Source organism: Rhinatrema bivittatum, chromosome 1 (genome assembly GCF_901001135.1).
Source record: "Rhinatrema bivittatum chromosome 1, aRhiBiv1.1, whole genome shotgun sequence".
NCBI lineage: Eukaryota > Metazoa > Chordata > Amphibia > Gymnophiona > Rhinatrematidae > Rhinatrema > Rhinatrema bivittatum.
Window position 1 is genome coordinate 37,005,730 of NC_042615.1, and position 22,141 is coordinate 37,027,870.

Sequence of the window (22,141 nt, forward strand, 5' to 3'; positions counted from 1 at the left end):
GTGACCAGCTGCGAAGGAGTCAGAGCTCATAAGCTCCCGGGAGGAAGGACGGAAGGGGAGGGGTGGGATGGGATGGGATTACCGTAACCCAGGCTGAACAGCAGGGGGTGGTAGTTCGTGACCAGCTGTAAGGGTGCAGGCCCATGAGCCTTGAGCAGAAGGAGGATAGGAGGGAGAGGGAAAATGCACCACTGCGTCACCTGCATAATGGGGCAGTTGGCTGCAAAGCCCGGGAGGGAGGAACGGAAGGGAAGAGTGGGAGGGGATGCCGTAACCCGGGGGGGGGGGGGGGGGGGGGGGGGGGCTGTGGGGTTGCTCTGCAGCACTGGGGCCTATTTCAGTCCAAAAGCGAAATAGACCTGGGGGGAAGGCAAGGTGGCCGTCCCCCCTTCAAAACAAAGAAAAAACCAACAAGTGCGCCCCTGCATCCCGCAGGGTACGCGAAAGAGGACTGAAAATAAAGTCACAAAGGTGTCATCGTGACCAGCTGCGAAGGGATCAGAGCTCATAAGCTCTCGGGAGGAAGGACGGAAGGGGAGGGGTGGGATGGGAGTACCATAACCCAGGCTGAACAGCAGGGGGTGGTAGTTCGTGTCCAGCTGTAAGAGTGCAGGCCCATGAGCCTTGAGCAGGAGGAGGATAGGAGGGAGAGGGAAAATGCACCACTGCGTCGCCTGCATAATGGGGCAGTCAGCTGCAAAGCCCGGGAGGGAGGAAGGGAAGAGTGGGAGGGGATGCCGTAACCCGGGGGGGGGGGGGGGGGGGGGGGCTGTGGGGTTGCTCTGCAGCACTGGGGTCAATGGGTAGTATCAGAGGACTACAAATACCAGCATGCTTTGGGAGGCAAGTTCAAAACCAGGAGTGGCCAAAAAATGTCTCCCTCCTGGAACTGGGTTGCTTGGCAGCGTGGCATGCATACCTCAGCTCCTGACGCGGATTCACCGGCAGGGAGTTCTCATTTAAAGAGCAGGATATTAGGGAGTTTAAACAACTTGCCGGTTCATCACAGAAGTGGACAGGAATTTAAATCCTTCTGTGTTTGCCGCAGGCGCCCAGATAACTTACGACGTAAAACTGAGTTATCAGCTGTACTTTATAGAACTGCTTGGTTGTAAATAAAACTAGAAACCACAAGGTCAATATTCAAAAGCAATTTAGATGGATAACTGAAAAGTTATCCGTCTAAGTGGATACCCAGCTATACTGAAAGCCGTATGCGGCTAGGATTCAGGGGCGGACAGGAGGTGTTTCCAGGCAAAGCATAAGACATAACCGGCTAACTTTAAGATAGCTGGGTGTGTTGAGAATGGACCCCCCATATCTATGGTTCTTTCCTCACCTCGGGGAAACAGCAGGAAAAAGGTCTGGTCCCTAACCCAAAGCGCTTGTGAGCCAAGCTATTTTTCTCCTAAACTGGGTGACGTGCTTGAGAAACTCCTACGGCTGTTCCTGCCCTTTTCCACGAGAACCCCACTATTATGAACTAATTCAAACGCCTTAAACCCTTTGACACAATTTTGCAGCCCATCAGACAAACAAGAGTCCTTCCTTTGACATGGAGAAACTCTCTGTGGTTCATGCCGAATGCCGAAGGAAGAATTCCCCCATTCCCTTAGGGCGGCTCACTCAGCAGCCCGACCCACTGCATTGAATACGCATCTTTTCTCTTCTGATGACAAATGATATTTAATGTTCCACACAGGCTTGTAAGTATCAAGAGGACGGGTGCTTGGCCCACATCTCGTTTCCTGACCCCTCCAGTCCTTGGTAAGATGATTACTGACCTACTGGCTTCACATCTGTCAGGAGAGGATCGGCCCCGTCTTCTCCCGGACCTGGGGCAGCCGAGTAGAAACCACATTTATATCACTGTAGAGAACCTAAAGATTCTCCACCAGCAGTATCTGGTTTCCTCTAAAACAGGGAGGGGAACAGATAGTAGTAACTATTGGACTGATTCAGTAAAATTTCGTGGGAGAGTCTGCGCTCCGAGGCGAACGCCTGCTCTCCCGACGCACGCCCAGGCCACTCTCCTGGGTGCGCGATTCTGTATTTAAATGAGGGCCTGCGGTAATAAGGAGGCGCTAGGGACACTAGCGCGTCCCTAGCGCCTCCTTATTGACAGAAGCGGCGGCTGTCAGCGGGTTTGACAGCCGACGCTTAATTTTACCGGCGTCGGTTGTCGAACCTGCTGACAGCCACGGGTTCAGAAAACGAACACCGGCAAAATTGAGCGACCGTTTTCCAACCCGCGGGCAGATTTTTAATTTTTTTTAGAATTTTTATTTTTTTTTATTTTTGGGGCCTCCGACTTAATATCGCTACATTATGTCGGAGGGTGTACAGAAAAGCAGTTTTTTCTGCTTTTCTGTACATTTTCCTGGTGCTGGCCGAAATTAACGCCAGCCTTCGGGCAGGTGTTAATTTCTGAAAGTAAAATGTGCGGCTTGGCTGCACATTTTACTTTCTGTATCGCGCGGGAATAGCTAATAGGCCCATCAACATGCATTTGCATGTTGCGGGCGCTATTAGTTTTTGGGGGGTTGGACACGCGTTTTCCTCACGCTATTACCCCTTACTGTACAAGGTGTAATATTAGCACGTGGAAAACGCGCGTCTAGACGGGGGCTAACAGTGCGCTCAGCCTGAGCGCACCATACTGAATCGGCCTGCTCGAGAGGCATAGCTGCCCCATGCAGGGAGCTACATATGGAGGATTCCTGAGCGACTGTGAAAAGTGCTAATTAAACATAAATACAGTACAGATTACACTGGGGGCCACCATCTGGTGTCGTGGAAGCCCGACTTGACCCTTCTGCGGGGTGCGGCACTGGTTCTCACTGCTCCCTGTTCTGGGTCACATTATGGAGACAGAGTGCCTTGACGTTTTTGGAGACCTTGTCTTTTGCCCGAGGGGAACGTTTTCCCTCCCTTTTCACCTCAGTTCTTCGGTTCCTTTAATTGAGCACAAAGCGTCCCTTTCGATTTTTTTTTTTTGCCACGTAGCCCCCAGGATCCCGAGACTCGGACATTTTCTTTCTGTGAACCCGCTCACCGTGAGAGGAGCGGAGGGCGACCGGAATCCTCCTGGGAGCCATCCAAGGGGAGAAGGCGTGAAATGAGAGGGAGGGAGGCCTTGCAAAGCCTCTCTTAAAGTTCACGATCACCTTGAAGAAGAGGAGAAAAGGCAGGTGGCCCCGCTTCCGGCACCACCAGCAGAGTGGAGGAGAGGAGAGAACTACAAGAGAGGCAGGAAAATTGGGCAGTTTTCATGGACTAGGCCAAGTTGATTAAAGAGATGCTTCCCCTCAGCTGGGAGGGCCGAGCCGGGAGAGTTCACATTTGACAACGGGCGATCCGCTAACATCAGACGGTGCTGCCCGGTCCCCACTGCACCGCTGATGAAGATTTCTCTTCATGGGAGGGTCTGAAGGGTGGGCTGAGTGGGAGGGCAGGAGGCCACTACACCACCGGGGAAGTTTGTTTGTGTAAAGGTGGGTCCAAGGGGCGGGGGATTGGACAGAGGAGGGGGCAAGGCTTCCGCACTGCATACAAAATGTTTGTTCTACTTTTCTAACATAAGAGCGACGGGGGGGGGGGGGGGGGAGGGAGTGGAACGGGGGAGGGGGGGTAAGCAGTCCCCCAGGGAATTTTACAGTTCGCAGGGAGGAGGAGGTCTGGGGGCTGGGCCATGGGTGCATTGGCACGGGAGTCAATGTCTGGATGCACCTGAGAGAAATGAAGCCACAGCTCCTGAGTTGCACCTAATTTCTAGTCAGTGCGGGCATGCACATTTTTTGGAAAGCTGGGTTATTTAATGAGCAACGGTTGAAGGCAGTAGTGAGCTCTGATAACGTGAGATTATTTGAGATAACTCGCTTTACCCCCGTGTTAGGCCAATTGCTACGCAAAAAACAGTGTTTTCCCCGTGGTAAATGGCCTTATGCGGCTCAGTGAACTATGTTTGAGGTGTGGTCCCTGGGACCGTATCTGGGACTATCGGCCTGTGGGTTACATTATAAAGAGGGTAATTTTTAAACGGCCCAGGGTGGTTGGCAAAAATGCAGTTATCCGAAATAACGTGCACAAACTCCCCCATACTGAGTTACACCTGCTCTTTGCAGGGCATCACATGTGCGAGTTAACTTCTGCGCACATTTTTAAAAATCAAAAAGGGGTGTGCACATAAATCCCAGCTCCACGCCCTCATCCCCCCCCCCCACCCCAGAATGCCTATTTTTTTTTTTTGTGTACATGAAAGTATGCCTGAAATCAGATTACCACATACACTTATGTTTCATGCTCGAAGGTGGCTTTGAAATTACCCTCCTTCTGCTAGAGCGCTACAGACCCTCTGGAAGCCAGGCTAGCTGGTAAGATAGAAGAGTTATTATTGCTGCTCTGATTTTTCAGCTGCTCCGTGCCAGGGCTTGCTTTGCCCCTCACTGACGATACTCTTCACTGCTGATTTCCTATCGCGGGTTAGTGCCAAACGTTTCCCGATGGGCTCCGGCAAGGGGACACAGACCGGGAGAGGCCCCCCCTTCCCCGGGAACATCCCAGGAGGCCTAGCAGCCGGTGAGGCAGCAAAAGGCAGCTTTCCCTGAGCTAACAAGATGGAATGACTGCATGAGAGCTGGTGACCCGCCACGGTGAAATGACACGCACACCCTCCTCATTATACACCAGCAAGAGTTAATGAGCCACACTCTGCTCAGCACTCCATTTTCTATCAAGCAAAATTAGGCACTCAAGAGTTCAAATTTTAATCACATTATGCTACCCAGTATTTAGTATTTTTTTCAAGCACTTTTTCTTATTCGCTTAACGACCTTTTTTTTTTTTTTTCCCCAAGGAAATAGTATACATTTGCGTAATGTAAATAGAAAAATTATTATGCTGGATAATGAAGCAACGTAAGTCATTGGCAGACATACATCACTGGCAGACATGGCTTGTGAGACGTTTGTCCGTAGAGGAAAAAGCGAGACAACCTGGAAGGGGGAAATAATGAATGCTGGGCTATACACAGGCCCCGGGGCCCCGGCCGATGGAAGCAGAGCGGGCACAGAAGAAGCCAGAGCAAAAGCCAGGCCGGCAGCGGCACAGACCACCACGTGTTCCCAGACACGGTGCAGCTGTGCTCACATCTGCGGTGCAGGCTCCACTGAGCTTCACAGCCCTCTACGCTGGCAGATGAGTCGGCAACACGTTGCCAGCAACAGGGGGGGGGGGGCAGCCAGTTGCCAACTGGACTTGTTGGCAATGATTTGCGGATTTATTGCGTGCCCTGTGTCGTGCTGCTATTAGGTTAGATCCTATTTGGAACTCTCTGCCTCCAGAACTCAGGGCAGAACAATGCCCAATCAACTTTAAAAAGAGACTAAAAACCTGGCTATTTGAGCAAGCCTTCCAATCACAACAATAACTTACCTCGACAACACCACACTAGCCAACATGCCAAATTACAACCCATTCCATTCATGCTACCTGCACAATTTAGCACAATTTAGCAATCCCTTCGCTTCATCAGCTCACGTCTAAGCTTTCCCTAATTCCATCATGTACATAGATCCTCAGCAAGCCTAAATACTGTCCCTTTCCATGTCTCTTTTCCTTACCCTACAATATTATTTATGCGCCCCATAATATATTATGTTTTTTCCCCTTTATTGTAATCCAAGTTTTCTTTATTGTAATCCAAGTTTTCTGCCCTGTTCTATGTAATTGCATTCTTACATGCCTGTTCTCTGAGTTACAATGTAAACCGAGATGATATGTAAATTGTTACATGAATCCCGGTATATAAAAATGTTAAATAAATAAATAAATATCCGAGTGTAGGGCGTGCAAGCGTGACATGATTGTTTTTCCAGAACTATGACATTCTTCTGCCTGAAAGTCCTCCCTAATAAACCTCAGAATTATCTTAAGTGTCCTACAATCGCAAAATTTCAACTTCACTTTAGGTGGTGCAACATCTTACTCTCTTCCAATGAAAGAAACAATTAGCAACTTACCGACTATTTCTACTACTGGTAATTCTTTGTCAGCACATTCGCTGTCTGTAAAATGTGATAGCGACTGCAGTTCAAGAAGAATAAACAAGGGGGAGCGGATAGATGGTTACAGAGGCAGAGACAGCACGGTTATTGCTCTACTGAAATAACCCATATTTGCGCATGACAACCCTTGATTACTTCCACGGTTAAAACAGCAACCATTTGGACAGAGTAATTTCACGCATGCCTACCTGACCATGGGACGAAAGAGCAGTATAACCCATCGATGGAGTCATAAGTCCCTTTTGTTTCATGATAAGAAGACATTTCTGCTCCTCGCTCAGATGCACCATCGGCGGCTGCTGCGGCGCCATGTACGGCATCATGGGATTCTTGGTCGGGTTGGCCATGGGCGGGGTCATCCTCTGACTCAGCTCGGTGCTGAAATGGGTCAAAGGTTTGGTGTTCCCATAGCTCAGCATGGTGGGCTGCTTATTCACGGAGTTTGCGCCCAGACTGTTTGGCTGTTGGTTGATCATGCTCATGTGGTTCTGAGGGAGGTAGTTGTTCATCGTGGACTTCGGTGTGTTGCTTGCCAGCTGAGGCACGATGGGGTTTTGGTTATTAAAGGGCTGGGGATACATCATTGGGCTATTTGGTTTTTCTGCGGGGAAAGGTCCTCCGTATGGACTGGAAGGTGGTCCCACCGGTGACCAACTGGACGGCTGGCTAGGATGAGGCGCCAGCTGCTGCTTCTGCAGCAGGAGTTTAGCTCTCTGCTGCTGCTGGGCAGCCATTTGTTTGAGCTGTTCGGCGGGAGACAGGTCAGCGCTGGGGGCGGCCAGAGACCCAGGACCTGAACCTGCTGCGGCGGCCGGCGTTGGGTTGATTAGGTACCCATTCCCGTGCCGGGACTGAGGTTGACCTGGAGTATGGGCCTGGGTGGGTGTTTGAGGAGACTGAGCTAGACAGTTGGCAGGCGAGCCTGCAGGAACCGGAGCGGGCGGAGCACTGGAGGCAGAAGGCGCACCAGAAGTCGTGGAGACATTAGGAAACGGAGGCCCTGAAGAAGACGGCCTAACCTGGGGAGAGCCCATGGGTACGTGAGCAAATGGTGAGTGTGATGGATCACTCTTAACGCTCGCACTCTCTTGAGGAACAGGGGTCTGCACGCTAGGCCTGGGAAATTCTAGTTCTTTTTTCTCTTCGAAGTCTTCATTAAATAAATCCTGAATATCATCTTCTGGTACGGTGTTGGCCAGTTCATCTATTAACTCCTGCCATTCTTGATCATTCAGATTAATGTCGGAGAACAGTTTGTTTTGGTTGGAAAGGGAGGTCTCTGAGGTGTCTATGCCTGTCGGGTCATCCAGAGACTCGTGTTTCAGTTCCTTGTTGTGCAAAATGTTAAAACCATCCTCCAGCTCGGTGCAGCCATTGACTGGAAGTTGAATTTCTGGCAGGCCACCATTTTTACCCAGGTCGTCCAGTCTGCTAGGGCGGTTTCCGCTATTCTGTACAGGTAAAGACGGTTTGATGTCCAGCTGGTGAAGAGGAGAAACCGAAGGTAAAGGCATGTTAGTGGGTAAGTTATTGATTGTGTCCAGCCCTGGCACATCCGTCCTCATTCGCTTGCTGGTTGGTGAGAAGCTGCCATCACAGACTCCATTCTGCTGCTCGCCGTTAACGGGAGAACGTGCTCCTTCCAACTTTTTCTTCACTGTTTCTTGTAGCTAGAAAGAAAAAAAAAAAGCGAAATATTTTCAGCAATTTAATTGTATGCAACAGAGTTCTCATTAAGCAATCAGGTATCAGTGCATTAATTTCTACTAATCTTTGAGCAACTTTAGAGCTAAATGGGAAATGGCATCATCGTGCCGACAGTATCCAGTAAGTATGGTGCAGACTGATGAAATGCTTCAGATTTCTGTCAACGGGACCTTCTTACGGGACTAATCTACACATTTGTGATTACTTTTCCAGAGATATTCCCTTCATCAGGTAAGGTGGTGTCACTGAGTATGCAAGTATGTGGTTGGCTGGATTACAGCATCAGTTGCTTGTCTTAAAAAGGGGGGAAAACGTGGCATGGCCTGGATAAGCTTTGGCTCCCTTCCACTGATTGCGAGCCCAGTGTAATTAGGCACGTACGGCAGAGGGCACAGTGTTACATACATTTCTCCCAGGCAGCCAGGAAGTTAGCAAAAAAGTGTGCACATAAAACCAGGCAGCCTGCTTAGCACCCTCGCATGGAAATGCCATGCAAACGAAGGCATTAGCAACCATTACTCCCCGACACTCAGAGGTGCCCCGGCCTAACTCAGGTTTTCTCAGCACTGGGAGTTTTCCTTGGGTCAGACTCTGGGCAGAAGCTGAAATTCCAGCACTGGGACCTGTAATCTAGACTTATGTGCTGAAAACACCGTGTTTCTGCAAAAATCATGTTTTTAGGTGCGCTAAGCTTTTCCTTTCACCCTGGCTTGTGTGCATTTTTTAACTTCCAGTGCATTAGCACAGCATTAGCTCATTGCAAGCAGAGATAAAAAAGATGAACTTGTGTGTAAAGAAACTGTCAGGCCGATGCAATATCGTGCGCTAACCCTAGCGCACACGTTAACAAGCGTTTGGACGTGCGTTTTGGACGCGTGGCCATAACCCCTTCTGCGATAAGGGGATCAGCGCATCCAAAAAGCACGTCCAAGCCAGCACGCAGCTAATAGCACTCATCACATGTAAATTCATATGGATGAGGCTTACTAGCTACTAGCCATCGTGCCTCAGCTGGCAAGAGCATTTACTTAAAGTCCCTTTTATCTGACCCTACATTATAGTACTTAGGTCCGGACGTGTTTAACTGCTCGAAGTTCCCCTTACTCCGGATCATATAATCCATGTTTGATTCTCATGTTTACCTTTTCGCAATTCCCCTTAATCCCCTCTTGTAATCCATGTTCAATTCTATTCTTGTTCAATTTTTGTCCAATTTTTTGTTCATATTGTTTGCTGTAATTTCCAATTGTTGGTTCTCTGTAAACCGAAGCGATATGTACTTGTACATGATCTTCGGTATAAAAAAGTTTTTAAATAAAAATAAATAAATAAATAAATTACCCACTTATGTAAAATATAAAGGTGCGCCCGACACGCACATTTTTACTCTCAAAAATTAACGCCTGCCCCAGAGCAGGCATTAAGCCTTGAGGACCCCTCTAAAGTTAACAGAAAGCAGAAAATACTGCTTTCATGTAGTTCCTTTGACTTGATATTTTGGCGACATTAAATCAGAGGAAGCGAAAAAAGGGATAAGGTTAAAAAAAAATAAAATAAAATATATATATATATATATATATATTAAAAAGTCTTGGCGGCAGTCAGGTTAGGAAAACGGACGCTCGTAAAATTGAGCATGCGTTTTCTGAACCTGCGCACAGCCACCTCTCCTGGGCGCCCGCTGCCGGGGAGGCGCTGGGGACGCAGTTTCCCCTAGTGCCTCCTTTTTAACGCAGCGGCTCGTTTGCCTATTGCATTGCGCACCGGGGAGAGGTGGATGGGCGCGCGTTAGGAAAAGCGGGTGGCCCAGCTTGGACGCACAGTCTTATCGCATCCGTACCGCATCGGCCTGTGGGTGCCGAATTTTAGCAGGCAGGTTTAACGTTCAGCTTTTTTTTTTTTTTGCATGGGCCCCCCCACATTTGTAAAGCTTTATTTGTTTGCTTTAAGGTAGGAGGTCCTGTCAGAGGAGTGAGAAAATACCAGGGAAGGGAAGCGACAGCGGAACTAGCAGCTACAAGAAAAACGTATCCTGTAAATGCGCGATGAAACCAATCTCTCCGCGGAGTCCCTGTCTTTAGCTTTCGCTGGAAAGGCTTTGATCGTGCTTAGTTCAGATGTCTTACATTCCTGGGTGCTTCTGAAGCTCCCTAATTATCATGCCCGGTTCTGTAAGCGTGTGCAGTCTTTTATTCTACCGGTGTCACGGTCATCCAGAGACGGTGTTGCGCATGACCTTCGCAGAACACCCAGGTCCCTTGCGACCCTTCAGCTCCAAAGCTCGTGTGCTGCATCTCTGGACTGACTCCAGAGGAGCTGTGCGGGCTTAAACCTAGCAACTACTTTGCTTTATGCTAAATCTCTCTGGAAATCTGAGGGCCCTTATGTTATCACCACCGTTTCATAACAGCCGTCTGGCCCTCCTAGGAATATAATCGCCCTTTTCTGGCAGCTGAAGGCGCAGAACACGAAACACTCCCTGACAAGAGGTAGGACCTCAGAGGTCTTAGTGCTTTTTCTGCAAATGTTTAGCCAATTTGGGGGGAAAAAAAATAGGGTTGCCAATTTTTTGAAAGCGAAAACCCACCACCTGCCCCCCTCCCCCTGTCCTTCCCCTGCCCCATCCCGTGCCCCTCCCTTCTACAACCAATAACTGCCTCCCCAACAGCATATCTCCCAGATCCCCTCGGTAGGGAAACAGAGCGACAAGGCGGTGCTTACAGCCAGACGGATATCGAGATGCATAAGGAGAGGTATAACCAGCAGAGAAAAGGATGTGATCGTGCCACTATACAGGTCACTGGTGAGGCCTCTCCTAGAATACGGTGTCCAGCATATATCTTGCAAACCTATGATACGAAAACAGTCCTAATTCCCAGGACTCTACCTAGGAAAAGACAGAACTGCAATACTACAAAAGGCCTGGAACACCAATGTTCCCTCCCCACTGGGGAAAGCACAGCAATCCATGCTGCGACAGATCGTTGCAAAGAAGCTACACACGTCGGTCACACATGCAGAATACAGACAGACCTTCAGATGCTGAATAAAGTGATCATAAACGTGCAGCAACCTGGAACCTGCAAGAAGCCAGACTCTGTATGCAGTGCAAAAATGAAAAAACAGAAACCTCTCTATTCCTCATAAAACATAAAATAAAGAAATACAAAACAATCGTAATAGTAAAACCATGCTCATAAAAAGAATATTTCAAAACAGCTGATGAACAAAATAGCATCCAATAATTAAAAACTCACAACAATTTTTAAAAATTTTCCAAGGACCATTAACTATTTGAAACAGCAGACGCATCAAATAACACGCAATAATTGAAACAAATAAGGATTTTTTAAAATCTCCTGTTCTTTATACCTGGACACTTTTGATTCCTAATCACCCTGAGATTGTTGTGGATTGGGGGTATGTGGACGACACACAGATTCTCCCTTCCATAATGCATACAGTACATGTTCATCCTCTCTCACATGCTTGCTCTCTCACGCACACACGTTCTCACAAACTATCACACACATGCTTTCATACACTCATACACGCTCTTCTCTCTCTAATACACATGTTCATTCTCTCGCATGTGCACACAAACACACACACACATGCTGATTCTCAAACACACACGTGATCTCTCTCAGGATTGTGCTTCTCCTCCTCCTCCTCCATTCTTTGGGCTACCAGCGGATAGGCCTCTCCTATTCTTTCCTGGGCTGCTGGGTGCTCCTGTGGGGCCGGATGCCACAGCTGGATCACAGCCTATGAGAGTCACAGTTGGAGGCACGACAAGGAAGTGCACTCTGCCCTTTGCAAGTGACTGTGGCCTAGCTTAGGGGGAGCGGGTGCCGCCGGCTGAACAGAAGGCACGGGGAGAGGGAGCGAGTCGGCGCGTGCTCCTCATCCAGGCCCCGCTTCCGGGAGGGAGGGAGGGGCGGGCGCACAGATGCAGCCTCCATCCTCGTGCCTAATTTTGCAGTTGTGCTGGGCCACCGACGCGATGCAGAGGTTTTGGAGCAGCCCTGAAGTCTGGAGCCGGCCCTGCCTGGCCGAAGGTGCTGCAGGCTGCCGTGCCGGCCGGGGAGGAGAAGAAGGGCACGCGGAGCTGCGGGGAAGCCCCAGCCAGCCTGGTCTGCCAGCCACCAGCCTCCTGCTTTTCTGGTCTGCCAGTTGCCAGCCTCCCTTTAAAAAAAAACTGGCCAGGCTGACCACATACCGGCAGGTTGGTAACCCTACAAATGGATTATACACAGGAATGTATGAACCTTCTTAGATGTCAATGAAATTCTCTCTCCTTCATCACGCTTGTCCTTTCCTAACGTGATTTTCTAAATTTATGCAGTAGAACTTTCTAGTTTTTAAATATTTCTACACTGTTTAGAGCCCATTTCCTTCGCTATTCAGCTTTAGTGTGGTCCTCTTTGCTTCTCTTTTCCTGTTGATTATAAAATGTGTGGCAGGCACACTGGAGTGTATGACTAAAATTATGTATTTATTTGTTGTGCTTTATTACCATGTCTTATTACTTATTTTTTGCCTCAATTAATAAGTGGATGGATAGGGGAAAAAAAGCACCAGTAAGACTAAGGTTGGAACCAAAGTCAACCAGAGGAACTGTTCTCTCCAGCTTTTCTAGTTGGCGGGAGGAAGACTCAGAGGAAATACTTCTTTACTGAGAGGATGGTGCTTGCCTGGAATAAGCGACAAGCAAAGTTAGTGGTAAAGGGCACAGGCCTGCTTGCATAGATGCAGAGCCTGGGGAGGAATGGCAGGGGTGTGGGAACCTGTGCTGAATTAGTTATAGAAATCTAAGTGGCCCATATTCAGCCACTGTGCGGCTTGCTTAGCGATAGCCAGATAAACTTACATGGCTAACTAGCGCTGTTATATTCAGTGGCGCAGCCACTCCGCTGAATATACCCGGCTATCTTAAAGTTAGCCGAATTAAGTTTAGCTGGCTAACTTTAGGACAAGTCTACGGGCTGACAAGAGTTAGCCAGATAAGTCATCTGGCTAATGAGAAATTAATAATTACCTGATAATTTCCTATTCTCTAATGAAGACATGTTAATCCACAACAGTGGGTTATGCACCTCTACCAGCAGATGGAGACAGAGCAAAGCTGATGTCATGGTATTTATACTCCTGCAGTGACATTAGCCTGCCAGTATTCTCCGTCTCCAGCAGATGGTGGACGTGCATCTCCCTACTGGGGATTGCTTATTTTAAAAAAAAGAGAAAGAAAGAAAGGAGAAAGAGGCACCGCTTCTCCTGAGGTGATATCTTAAGGTCCCTCCCTCATTTGAAATCTCCTGAGGTGATATCTGATGATCCTTCCCTCAGTCGAGTGCCTCGCTCCGGTAGCCAGTTGCCGGCATGGACTTGGCTGCCAGGAGAGATTCAGCTGAGAGGCTAGCGGGTGCAGGAAGCCGAGTGTGGCTGTGAAGGCTTCCTGCCCTCTCCCCCCGCTTTTGGAGATCGACTCTGTACTCGGCCGGGCCGGGCTGAGCTCAGGTAAAGAGTTTAAAAAATATACAACTATGGCGCCTGCGGTGAGGAAGCCTAAGCGCTTAATCTATTATGCTGGGTGCCACTTCAGGGTCATTCAGCTGCAGCTTTCTTTAAGCCTGTATCAGCGCTGCCTGCATGCTCAGGGCGATTTACCCACTTCTGATTTTGCCAGCGATGGTCCATCTCCACGGTCTGTGGGGATTGGGACTGAGGGTGACACGACAAGGGTACCCCTTCCTTTGGTTGATCCACGGGCTGAGTCTTCACAGGCCACTAGCTCTCAGGATGTCAGGTTCGAGCCTGAGGGGCCTAGAATGGGCCCATCCTCTTTTCCTGGGTAGAATTCTTCCAGGGTTGGTAGACATTCCTACGGGGCCGGTCTTCTGAATCGCCAGTGCCTACTAAGGTTGGTCCGTGCGTTCCAAGTGCTGAATATCTGAATAGCTATCCAGCTAACTCAACTCCTCCCAGTTACGTCCCCGGAACGTATCCAGCTACATTGTAGCTAGATAGCTTATTATCTGGCTAGAATTGAGCCTGATACGTAAGTGCCCAAATTTTCATTTAGCTGGAAAACTTCCGAGTTATCTGGCCAGATGCTTCTGAATATGGACCTCTATATACTTAATCCCATGGAACAGTGGAGGGCAAAAAGGGGAGAAAACAAAGCTGACCTGCAAAGAGTGGCGGTACAGCTACGTCAAGTTCCCAAAAAGAGAAGATCTGACATGGCAATGCAGCTTTACTACATTCTCAGATACAGGGACTGTGGCAAGGTTCCTGCCCTGGGCTGCAGGCTGGCTTGGCAACGCTTCCCAGGGAGGGCGAAGGAGCAATATCCTGCAGTTGGTCAAACTTGTACAGCTGACAGCCGGGAGATACCCTCAGAGTATGACAAAGTCCCTTATGAGAGGCTTCTAAGAAAACTAAAAAGTCATGGGATAGGAGGCGATGTCCTTCTGTAGATTACAAACTGCTTAAAAGACAGGAAACAGAGAGTAGGATTAAATGGTCAGTTTTCTCAGTGGAAAAGTGTAAACAGTGGGGTGCCTCAGGGATCTGTACTTGGACCAGTGCTTTTTAATATATTTATAAATGATCTGGAAAGGGGTACAATGAGTAAGGTGATCAAATTTGTGGATGACAGAAAATAATTCAGAGTAGTTAAATCACAAGCAGATTGTGATAAATTGCAGGACCTTGCGAGACTGGAAGATTGGGCATCCAAATGGCAGATGAAATTTAATGTGGACAAGTGCAAGGTGATGCATATAGAGAAAAATAACCCTTGCTGTAGTTACATGATGTTAGGTTCCATATTAGGAGTTAACACCTAGGAAAAAGATTTGGGTGTCATAGTGGGAAATCGTTGGCTCAGTATGCTGCGGCAGTCAAAAAAGCAAACAGAATGTTGGGAATTATTAGAAAGGGAATGGTGAATAAAACAGAAAATGTCATAATGCCTCTGTATCGCTCCATGGTGAGACCGCACCTTGAATACTGTGTACAATTCTGGTCGTTGCATCTCAAAAAATATATAGTTGCGATGGAGAAGGTACAGAGAAGGGCTACCAAAATGATAAAGGGGATGGAACAGCTTCCCTATGAGGAAAGACTGAAGAGGTTAGGGCTGTTCAGCCTTGAGAAGAGATAGCGGGCGGGCGGGCGGATGTGATAGAGGTCTATAAAATCATGAAAGGACTTCAATTGGTTATTTAATCTTTCAGATAATACAAGGACTAGGAAATTAGCAAGTAACACAATTAAAACAAATCAAAGTAATTCCTTTTCACTCAACACACAATTAAGCTCTCAAATTCATTGCCAGAGAATGTGGTTAAGGCATTTAGCTTAGCTAGGTTTAAAAAAGGTTTGGATAAGTTCCTGGAGAAGTCCATAAACTTTTATTAATCAAGTTGACTTATGGAATAGCCACTGTTTATTCGCTGGCATTAGTAGCATGGGATCTACTTAGTGTTTGGGTACTTGCCAGGTACTTGTAGCCTGGATTGTTCACTGTTGGAAACAGGATGCTGGGCTTGATGGACCCTTGGTCTGACCCAGTATGACAACTTCTTATGTTCTTATGAGTAGAGTAGTTAGGGGCAACTGGATGAGCCTTATCTACTATGTTAGTACGTTTTTATCTGGACCTGGAGATTTTTTTTTTTCTTGTCGAGCCCAGTAGCCAAAGGTATGGATCCCTGTCTTCATAGGCATTTTCTCCCATTTTGAATGTATGGCCCAGCTTTGTGGAAGCAGCACCCCGTTGTTTTCACTGGCCATTTTTGGGCAGGATGTGCCTTAGCATTGCTCTTTGTCCAAGCCCTTTTGCTTGCCCTCTGAACGCATGCTCTGAAACAGCACCTGCCACTGCAGAACGGATACCTCTACCCCCCCCCCCCCCCCCTCGTCTGCAGCCCATGGGAGAAGGAAGAAAAAAATAACAGGCTTGCTTATGCACGATGCAAATCACTGGTATGCTGGGGCTGGTCCCTGTATTTACTTTGTTAAGGATTTCATATACCAGATCTCATCCTCACCATCTGCAAGAGAAGAACGAGTTTTAAATAAAGGAAAATCAATCGATCCAAATAGATTTTTAAGCAAAGCCCTGCACATGCAAGATAGAAGTTTCATGCTTGCGCCCTGCAAAAAGGATTACATCTATGGGAAGACCTCCACGGTTTGCATGATCATCTTTGGATCAATTCTTTTGTTGGCTGTGGTCTTTTTGCAAAGGATCCTGTTTTCTCCTGGACCAAGAGGACTATCGGAACTCTTCACGTCCACGGTGACTCCCGGGTATTAAGGGAGGAAATTCCTACTGGAAGGACAGGACTAGTGGGTCCGAGCAATGGGCTGAGAATCAGGGGGAACCAGGGCTCAAGTCCCATCATCATGCCACCCGCTTCCTCCGCACCAATAATCCTGGAGGCCTCGGGAAAAGTCACTTTTATCTCGCATTGCCTCGGACACCCACTTACACTGTAAGCTCTTTGGGGACGGGGCTTTATTGTATCTGAATTCTAATAATGCTGTAAGCTACCATGAGCAACATTTGGAAAGGTGAGCTAAAAATTAAATAAACAGCCATTTCCCCCCCCCCCCCGTACAGTCTAGACATTACACTCATAGAGGTTTAATGACAGCCTTGGAACTTCCACCTCAGATCTGGGTGGGTGGGGGAGGGGACAATCACCCAGACCTAGCACAGTTTACATCTGAAATATTTATTGCCTGAGAAGTAAACTTCATTTGCAAATGAAGAAAAGGCTTTGTTTTGTTGGCAAATGTAAAGGAACAACAACAACAACAACCCCCCCAAACAAACCCTTCCCCGTACTACTATTAAGCTCCATCTGGAAATGTTTCTGCGGTGTCTGGTGCGCCCGGTGACACGTGAGCAGCGCGGCCTTCGTCTCTGGGGGGGGAGGGAGGCTGCTCCCAGCTGCCGCTCGCTGGCTCCTCACAAGGTATCGGGCCAAGGTGCTGTCGTCATAGCAACCGTCAGAGCCGCTTACACGGTTCACTCTGTCTCCCTCCACCTCCCAGTCCCTCCCTCCCTCTCTCTGACTTCTCCGGGCAGCTCCTTCAGCTCGAAGGGGGGGGGGAAGTGACCAGGACGGCTGCCGTTCAGCCCGGGCCCTTCCGCACCGCTCTCCCTTCTCCACCTCCCTTCCTCTCCCTCTGCTGCGGAGCCAAGCGCCCACGGGAGCCTACGGCCTGGCTTTCGTGTGCGCGCGCGGCTCCTCGTTCACCTGGGGCCCTTTCCCTTCCTGCCCCTTGCCCGCCAGATAACCTCACCTGCAAGGGATATCCGCCTAGTGCAGGCCTCTCGGCTCATCACTGGTGCAGTTCTCCTATTATCCCCCCCCCCCCAGTACTCTTTTCACTGCTTGTACCACTTGGGCCTGGAGAGGGATTATATATGTACTTCTTTACATGGATTATGTATGTACTTCTTTACATGTTCTGTCTCAGGGGTGGCCAACTCCGCCCCTCCAGAGCCACAAACAGGCCAGGTTTTCAGGCATAAGGTAGCTTTGCATGCACTGCCTCCATTGTATGCATATTCATTGTGGATATCCTGAAAACCAGGCCTGTTTCTGGGACTCGAGGACCGGAGTTGGCCACCCCTGTCCTGTCCAGACTCCTCTCTTCCTACGTACCTGACCAGTTTGGTTTTTTTTTGCTACAGCTTTGGGTTTCCACCCTGACCACACAGGGTGCAATGTTTGTTGCTTCGGATTTTAGATGCACTGTGGCCTCCTACATTCAGCACAGCACATTAACAATTCCTTTTTGACTTTTTTTTTTTTTTACCCAACAACAGGGAACATCCTTTCTCCTCCTAAAATTACTGTGGATCAGGCCCAAGCGTCTGCGGCATCCACCTTCTGTGGTTTTTCCTGGCGGGGGGGAAGGAAGCAAGTTCCATAGGTTTCCAGGTTAGCGACCGGGGGTAAAATCGCCACCGACTGCTCCTGCCCCGGGTAGCTGAGGTCAGGCCTCTGGCCCGGAGGTGCTACTCTGGGCCTGAGAGGGCGGGATTTTGATGTGTCATGAAGGTGAGCTACTCATCGGGCGTTTGCGAGCTGCAGGGATGAACAGTGGTGATACGGTAGCTCTGACACAGACCTTCATGGAAGCTATGTCTCTTACCCCATGTCTAGCACTGTGGGGGAGGGGTAAGAGCAGAGCACCACAAAACAGTAGATTCCCCCCCCCCCCCCAGCCAAAAATCCTTAAATAACATTCACTTAACCTCCCTGGGCTGAACTTATGTTACCGGGGCAGGGAAAGTGTAACTGAATTACCTTGCTCAGAGAGCTTTGTACACTGAAGATGCTCTATAAATATTATTAATGCCACCCAATCTCAGAGGTGGCAAGAAACATCTGGAGCGCCATAAATCCCCACCTAGCAGTTAACTGAGAGCTGAGCTATTATGGGACATTAATATTTCTGTTCCTGGCTGTTGCAGATCATCTAGCAAGGCTTAGTTTACTCAGTAAGTTAGAACTCAATTAAAAAAAAAGAAGCATAGCACCAGCATTCACATAATAGACAGTGCATTACACAAACACTTTTGCCAAAATATATATAACCCACCGCCACGTCAAATACTGGGCTTTGTGATAGCAATTTTATGGTGCCGCATTCAAGTCTTTATTTTTAAAAGCCATGTTGCTTAAATGCTCCCTGAACATCAACCTAATCTCACTGCTTTTAGGTCAGAGGCCTGCAAGCACGGTACAGATCATGAGTCAAGTGTAAGCTCTACTGAGCAGGGACTGTCTCCTATGTGTTTTTGTACAGCGCTGCGTGCGTTGAGTAGCGCTAAAGAAGTGAAAAGTAGTAGAAAAAATTGTTTCAATGTATTGATTTTGTTTTAATATGTGTGCCGAATTTACGCTGCTCTTTTTTTTTTTTTTTTATTGCTGATGTCTTCTATCTTGCTGCCCTAAGTCAGTTTGTGTTTTCACCGTAAGTTTTATTGGTGCACCATTGTATTTGATGTCCCTTTTATTGTACTCTGCCACGAACAAGCCTTTTGGATTAGGGGAAAACATTTATTTTTTAAATAAATGAATAAAATTCAAGACAGTGGACCTGACAGAGCCCATCCTACTACTGAGTGAGTTTTGAGCAGGAGGTAGAGCCGGGGAGGGGGCCGGGACGAGGGAAATGGCAGAACTTATGTTACCTGGGGGGGGGGGGGGAGGGCAACATTTGATTTAGAGAGGGGAGATGGTGGAGTGAACACGGGGAGAGGAGGTACCTGAAGAGGAGGTGAAGGCGGCAGACACCTTTTGGAGTTGGGGGGGAGGGACTACAACAAAAGCAACCACTGCTCGGCAGCAAACAAGGAGGGCGTGAGAAGAACATGGGAGAGAAGGGAAGAACAGAAAATGGAAATCTGAGATGAAGTCTAACTATGGTGAAAGCAGACACCCCTCGATGCTAAAAGCACAAAGCACGGGTACAAACAGTGCCAAACTTAAAGTGCCAATACAAAGCAGCCACCGATAGGGCTCCAGCTAAGAAAACTGAACGCCAAAGTTTCATTGCACGGTGCTCTAAAGTTACACTGGGACTGGCCTTTCCAAACTCCACCCTGGGGACCCTCTGCCAGGTCTGGTTCTCAGGATATATAAATTAACCGGGCCATTAGTCAAAACATGCGAGCGCAATATGTTCATGAATATTCCTCGTTGGTAACCTGAAAACCAATCACAGTCCAGAATCCCGAGGACTAATTCTCCGAGACCTCAGCGTTAAGACTGTTTGAGGTCAGTATTCAGAGAGCCCAGTGAGCAGGTAAGTTATCCGGATAAAGATACGTGCGTAAGGTTTCCTGGATATTCAACGGGATTTACCCACATAATTCTGCCACTGAATACACCCAATGGAAAAAATAGCTGTGGTATTCTTTTCCAGGTAAAGTTATTCCGTATGGTGCTGTGCCTGGAGGAGTTTATTTTTCTGAACAGACTTGGGCGAGTAACTCTGGCCAGGGAGCATCCGCTTTGTGTGCTCGCCGCCTATACGGTTTATCCCTGACTCCGGAACGCCTGTTGATGGTTCTTTGTAGTTGGATTCATTTTGTGCGCACAAAATTTACGTGGTTAGCTGGGGGAAGATAATCAAATTTTTTTTGTGAGTGTGTGTGTGTGTGTGGATAACTCCAAAAGTTACTCATACAAAGCCATTATCAACCTGTTTATGACTGCTCTCTTTCACATATAGGTTTATGCGTATTTTAGTGCATATAGCTACACCGGAGGGCCATTCTTGAATATCAGCAATTTGGTAACATAACAGTGCATAGTGACACAGCAGACGACAGTTGCTAAAGATCAACAAGCCCATCCATTCTGTCTAGTTGTACTGGATGAGCGCATAAAGCCCCACAGCAACACCAGCTCCTCCCATGGGTATCATGACATGGAATCTCTTTGCTAATATTTTATGCAGGAAAATCGGTATAAAAAAACTTAAAATAAATAAATAAATAAATAATATTGCTTTCTGCTAAGTGCTTGACACCCACCCCTGTCCCCAGGTTTTTGCACTGGTTTTCCTTTTTTTTGTACATTGTATTGAGTTTTTTGTGTGTGGGAATAGCCAGACCAGCAGTGTCTGTGTATGTATATCAGTGTTATATGTGTGTGTGAGTATATGTCAGAGCAGCAGTGTGTGCATACGTGTGTGTGTGTGTGTGTGTATCTGTCAGAGCAAGAATGCGCGTATATGTATGTCAGTGTGTATGTGTGTGAGTATGTGGATATATGTCAGAGCAGCAGTGTGTATATATGTGTGTGTGCCTGTAATGCTGTGAATCTTCTTTGTAAAAAGTCCACGAGATCTGCCTTTTTCCTGCTTGCTTAAATGGTGCGTGTGCTGGTTAATTCCATTCGATTCCTTACAAAAATATACAGATAAAACAAAGAGAGGAAAGTGAAAGTCGGGCTTCTACATGGAGTCTGCCTTCCCTTTCAACTTTGAACCTATTGAAAATGATCTCCTCCTTTTCAGATTGAGGGGAGTAGCCAATCGGCCGTAAATACCAGCCATGCACAGGCTTCTGTGGTTTCTGACAAAGAGGGTGCAGGTACAGTCCCTGCACACAGGCTCTCCTCCCACAAATCCACCTGCACTGAGCAGATGTGAGGGACTAATCCAAATTAAATTTAGAACTCAAGCCTCAGGCACCAGTGAGAGCGCCTGCCTGTTACCACTCAGCTCTGGGCAGGGGATAGCAACCATATAAAGGAGAAACCTGCACCCCCCCCCTCCCCCGCTGCGTCACAGAGAGCACCCATGGGCTCCTCCGCCTTACAACAACAGTTCTATTGACATCTTCCCAGGAATCAGACAGCGGAAAACACAAAAACAAAATAAAATCGCTGCTTTTTCATGGCGGACTGGATTTTGTTTCCGATGCAACATTAGCGTGTAATGTTTGTGAAAGCCACTCCCATCGTTACGGGTCTACATAAACCAGGCCCGCTGCTGTGCTGCTCCCCATCATAATATGGTAACCACAGACCGGTGAGCCTGACTTCAGTGCTGGGAAAAATCGTGGAAACTATTCTAAAGAACAAAATCGTACAGCATATAGAAAGACATGATTTAATGGGACAGTCAGCATGGATTTGCCCAAGGGAAGTATTGCCTCACAAATCTGCTAGATGTTTTTGAAGGGGTTAATAAACATGTGGATAAAGGTGACCCGGTAGATGTAGTGTATTTGGATTTTCAGAAGGAGTTTGACAAAGTCCCTCAAGAGGCTTCTACGAAAACTAAAAAGTCATGGGATAGGAGGCGATGTCCTTTCGTGGATTGCAAACTGGTTAAAAGACAGGAAACAGAGAACAGGACTAAATGGTCAATTTTCTCAGTGGAGAAGGGTAAACAGTGGAGTGCCTCAGGGATCTGTACTTGGACCGGCGCTTTTCAATATATTTATAAACGATTTAGAAAACGGAATTATGAGTGAGGTAATCAGATTTGCAGATGATACAAAAGTATTCAGAGTAGTTAAATCACAAGTGGATTGTGGTAAGAACTTTGGAGACTGGAAGATTGGGCATCCATATGGCTGAAGAACTATAATGTGGACAAGTGCAGTAGCTTTGTTACGTCCATCGGTCGCAGACGGCTGTGGCCGCAAGTGCTCACCTCCTACACGACTCTCTTGCCCTCCCCAGGGCTGCACGGGCTTGCCTGCAACGCCGCGGTCTGCGGGACTCTTTGGCGGCATGGGCGCCGCCGCTCCCTGCTCTGACGCTGGGCCCTCCTAGGTGCGCGCACTTGCGTCACAGGCCCCACCTATGAAGCCTCTT

The 22,141-nt window shown here is 48.0% G+C and overlaps 1 protein-coding gene across 1 annotated transcript in view; it reads right to left on the reverse strand.

Annotated features, from left to right (window-relative positions):
• The window catches only part of MAML3 (mastermind like transcriptional coactivator 3), a 576,691-nt gene that overhangs the window by 229,000 nt on the left and 325,550 nt on the right, over window positions 1-22,141 (reverse strand). The window contains exon 2 of the mRNA XM_029596416.1: window positions 6,254-7,735. Coding sequence (XP_029452276.1) covers window positions 6,254-7,735 — 1,482 coding nt within the window. The remainder of the gene's footprint in view (window positions 1-6,253; window positions 7,736-22,141) is intronic.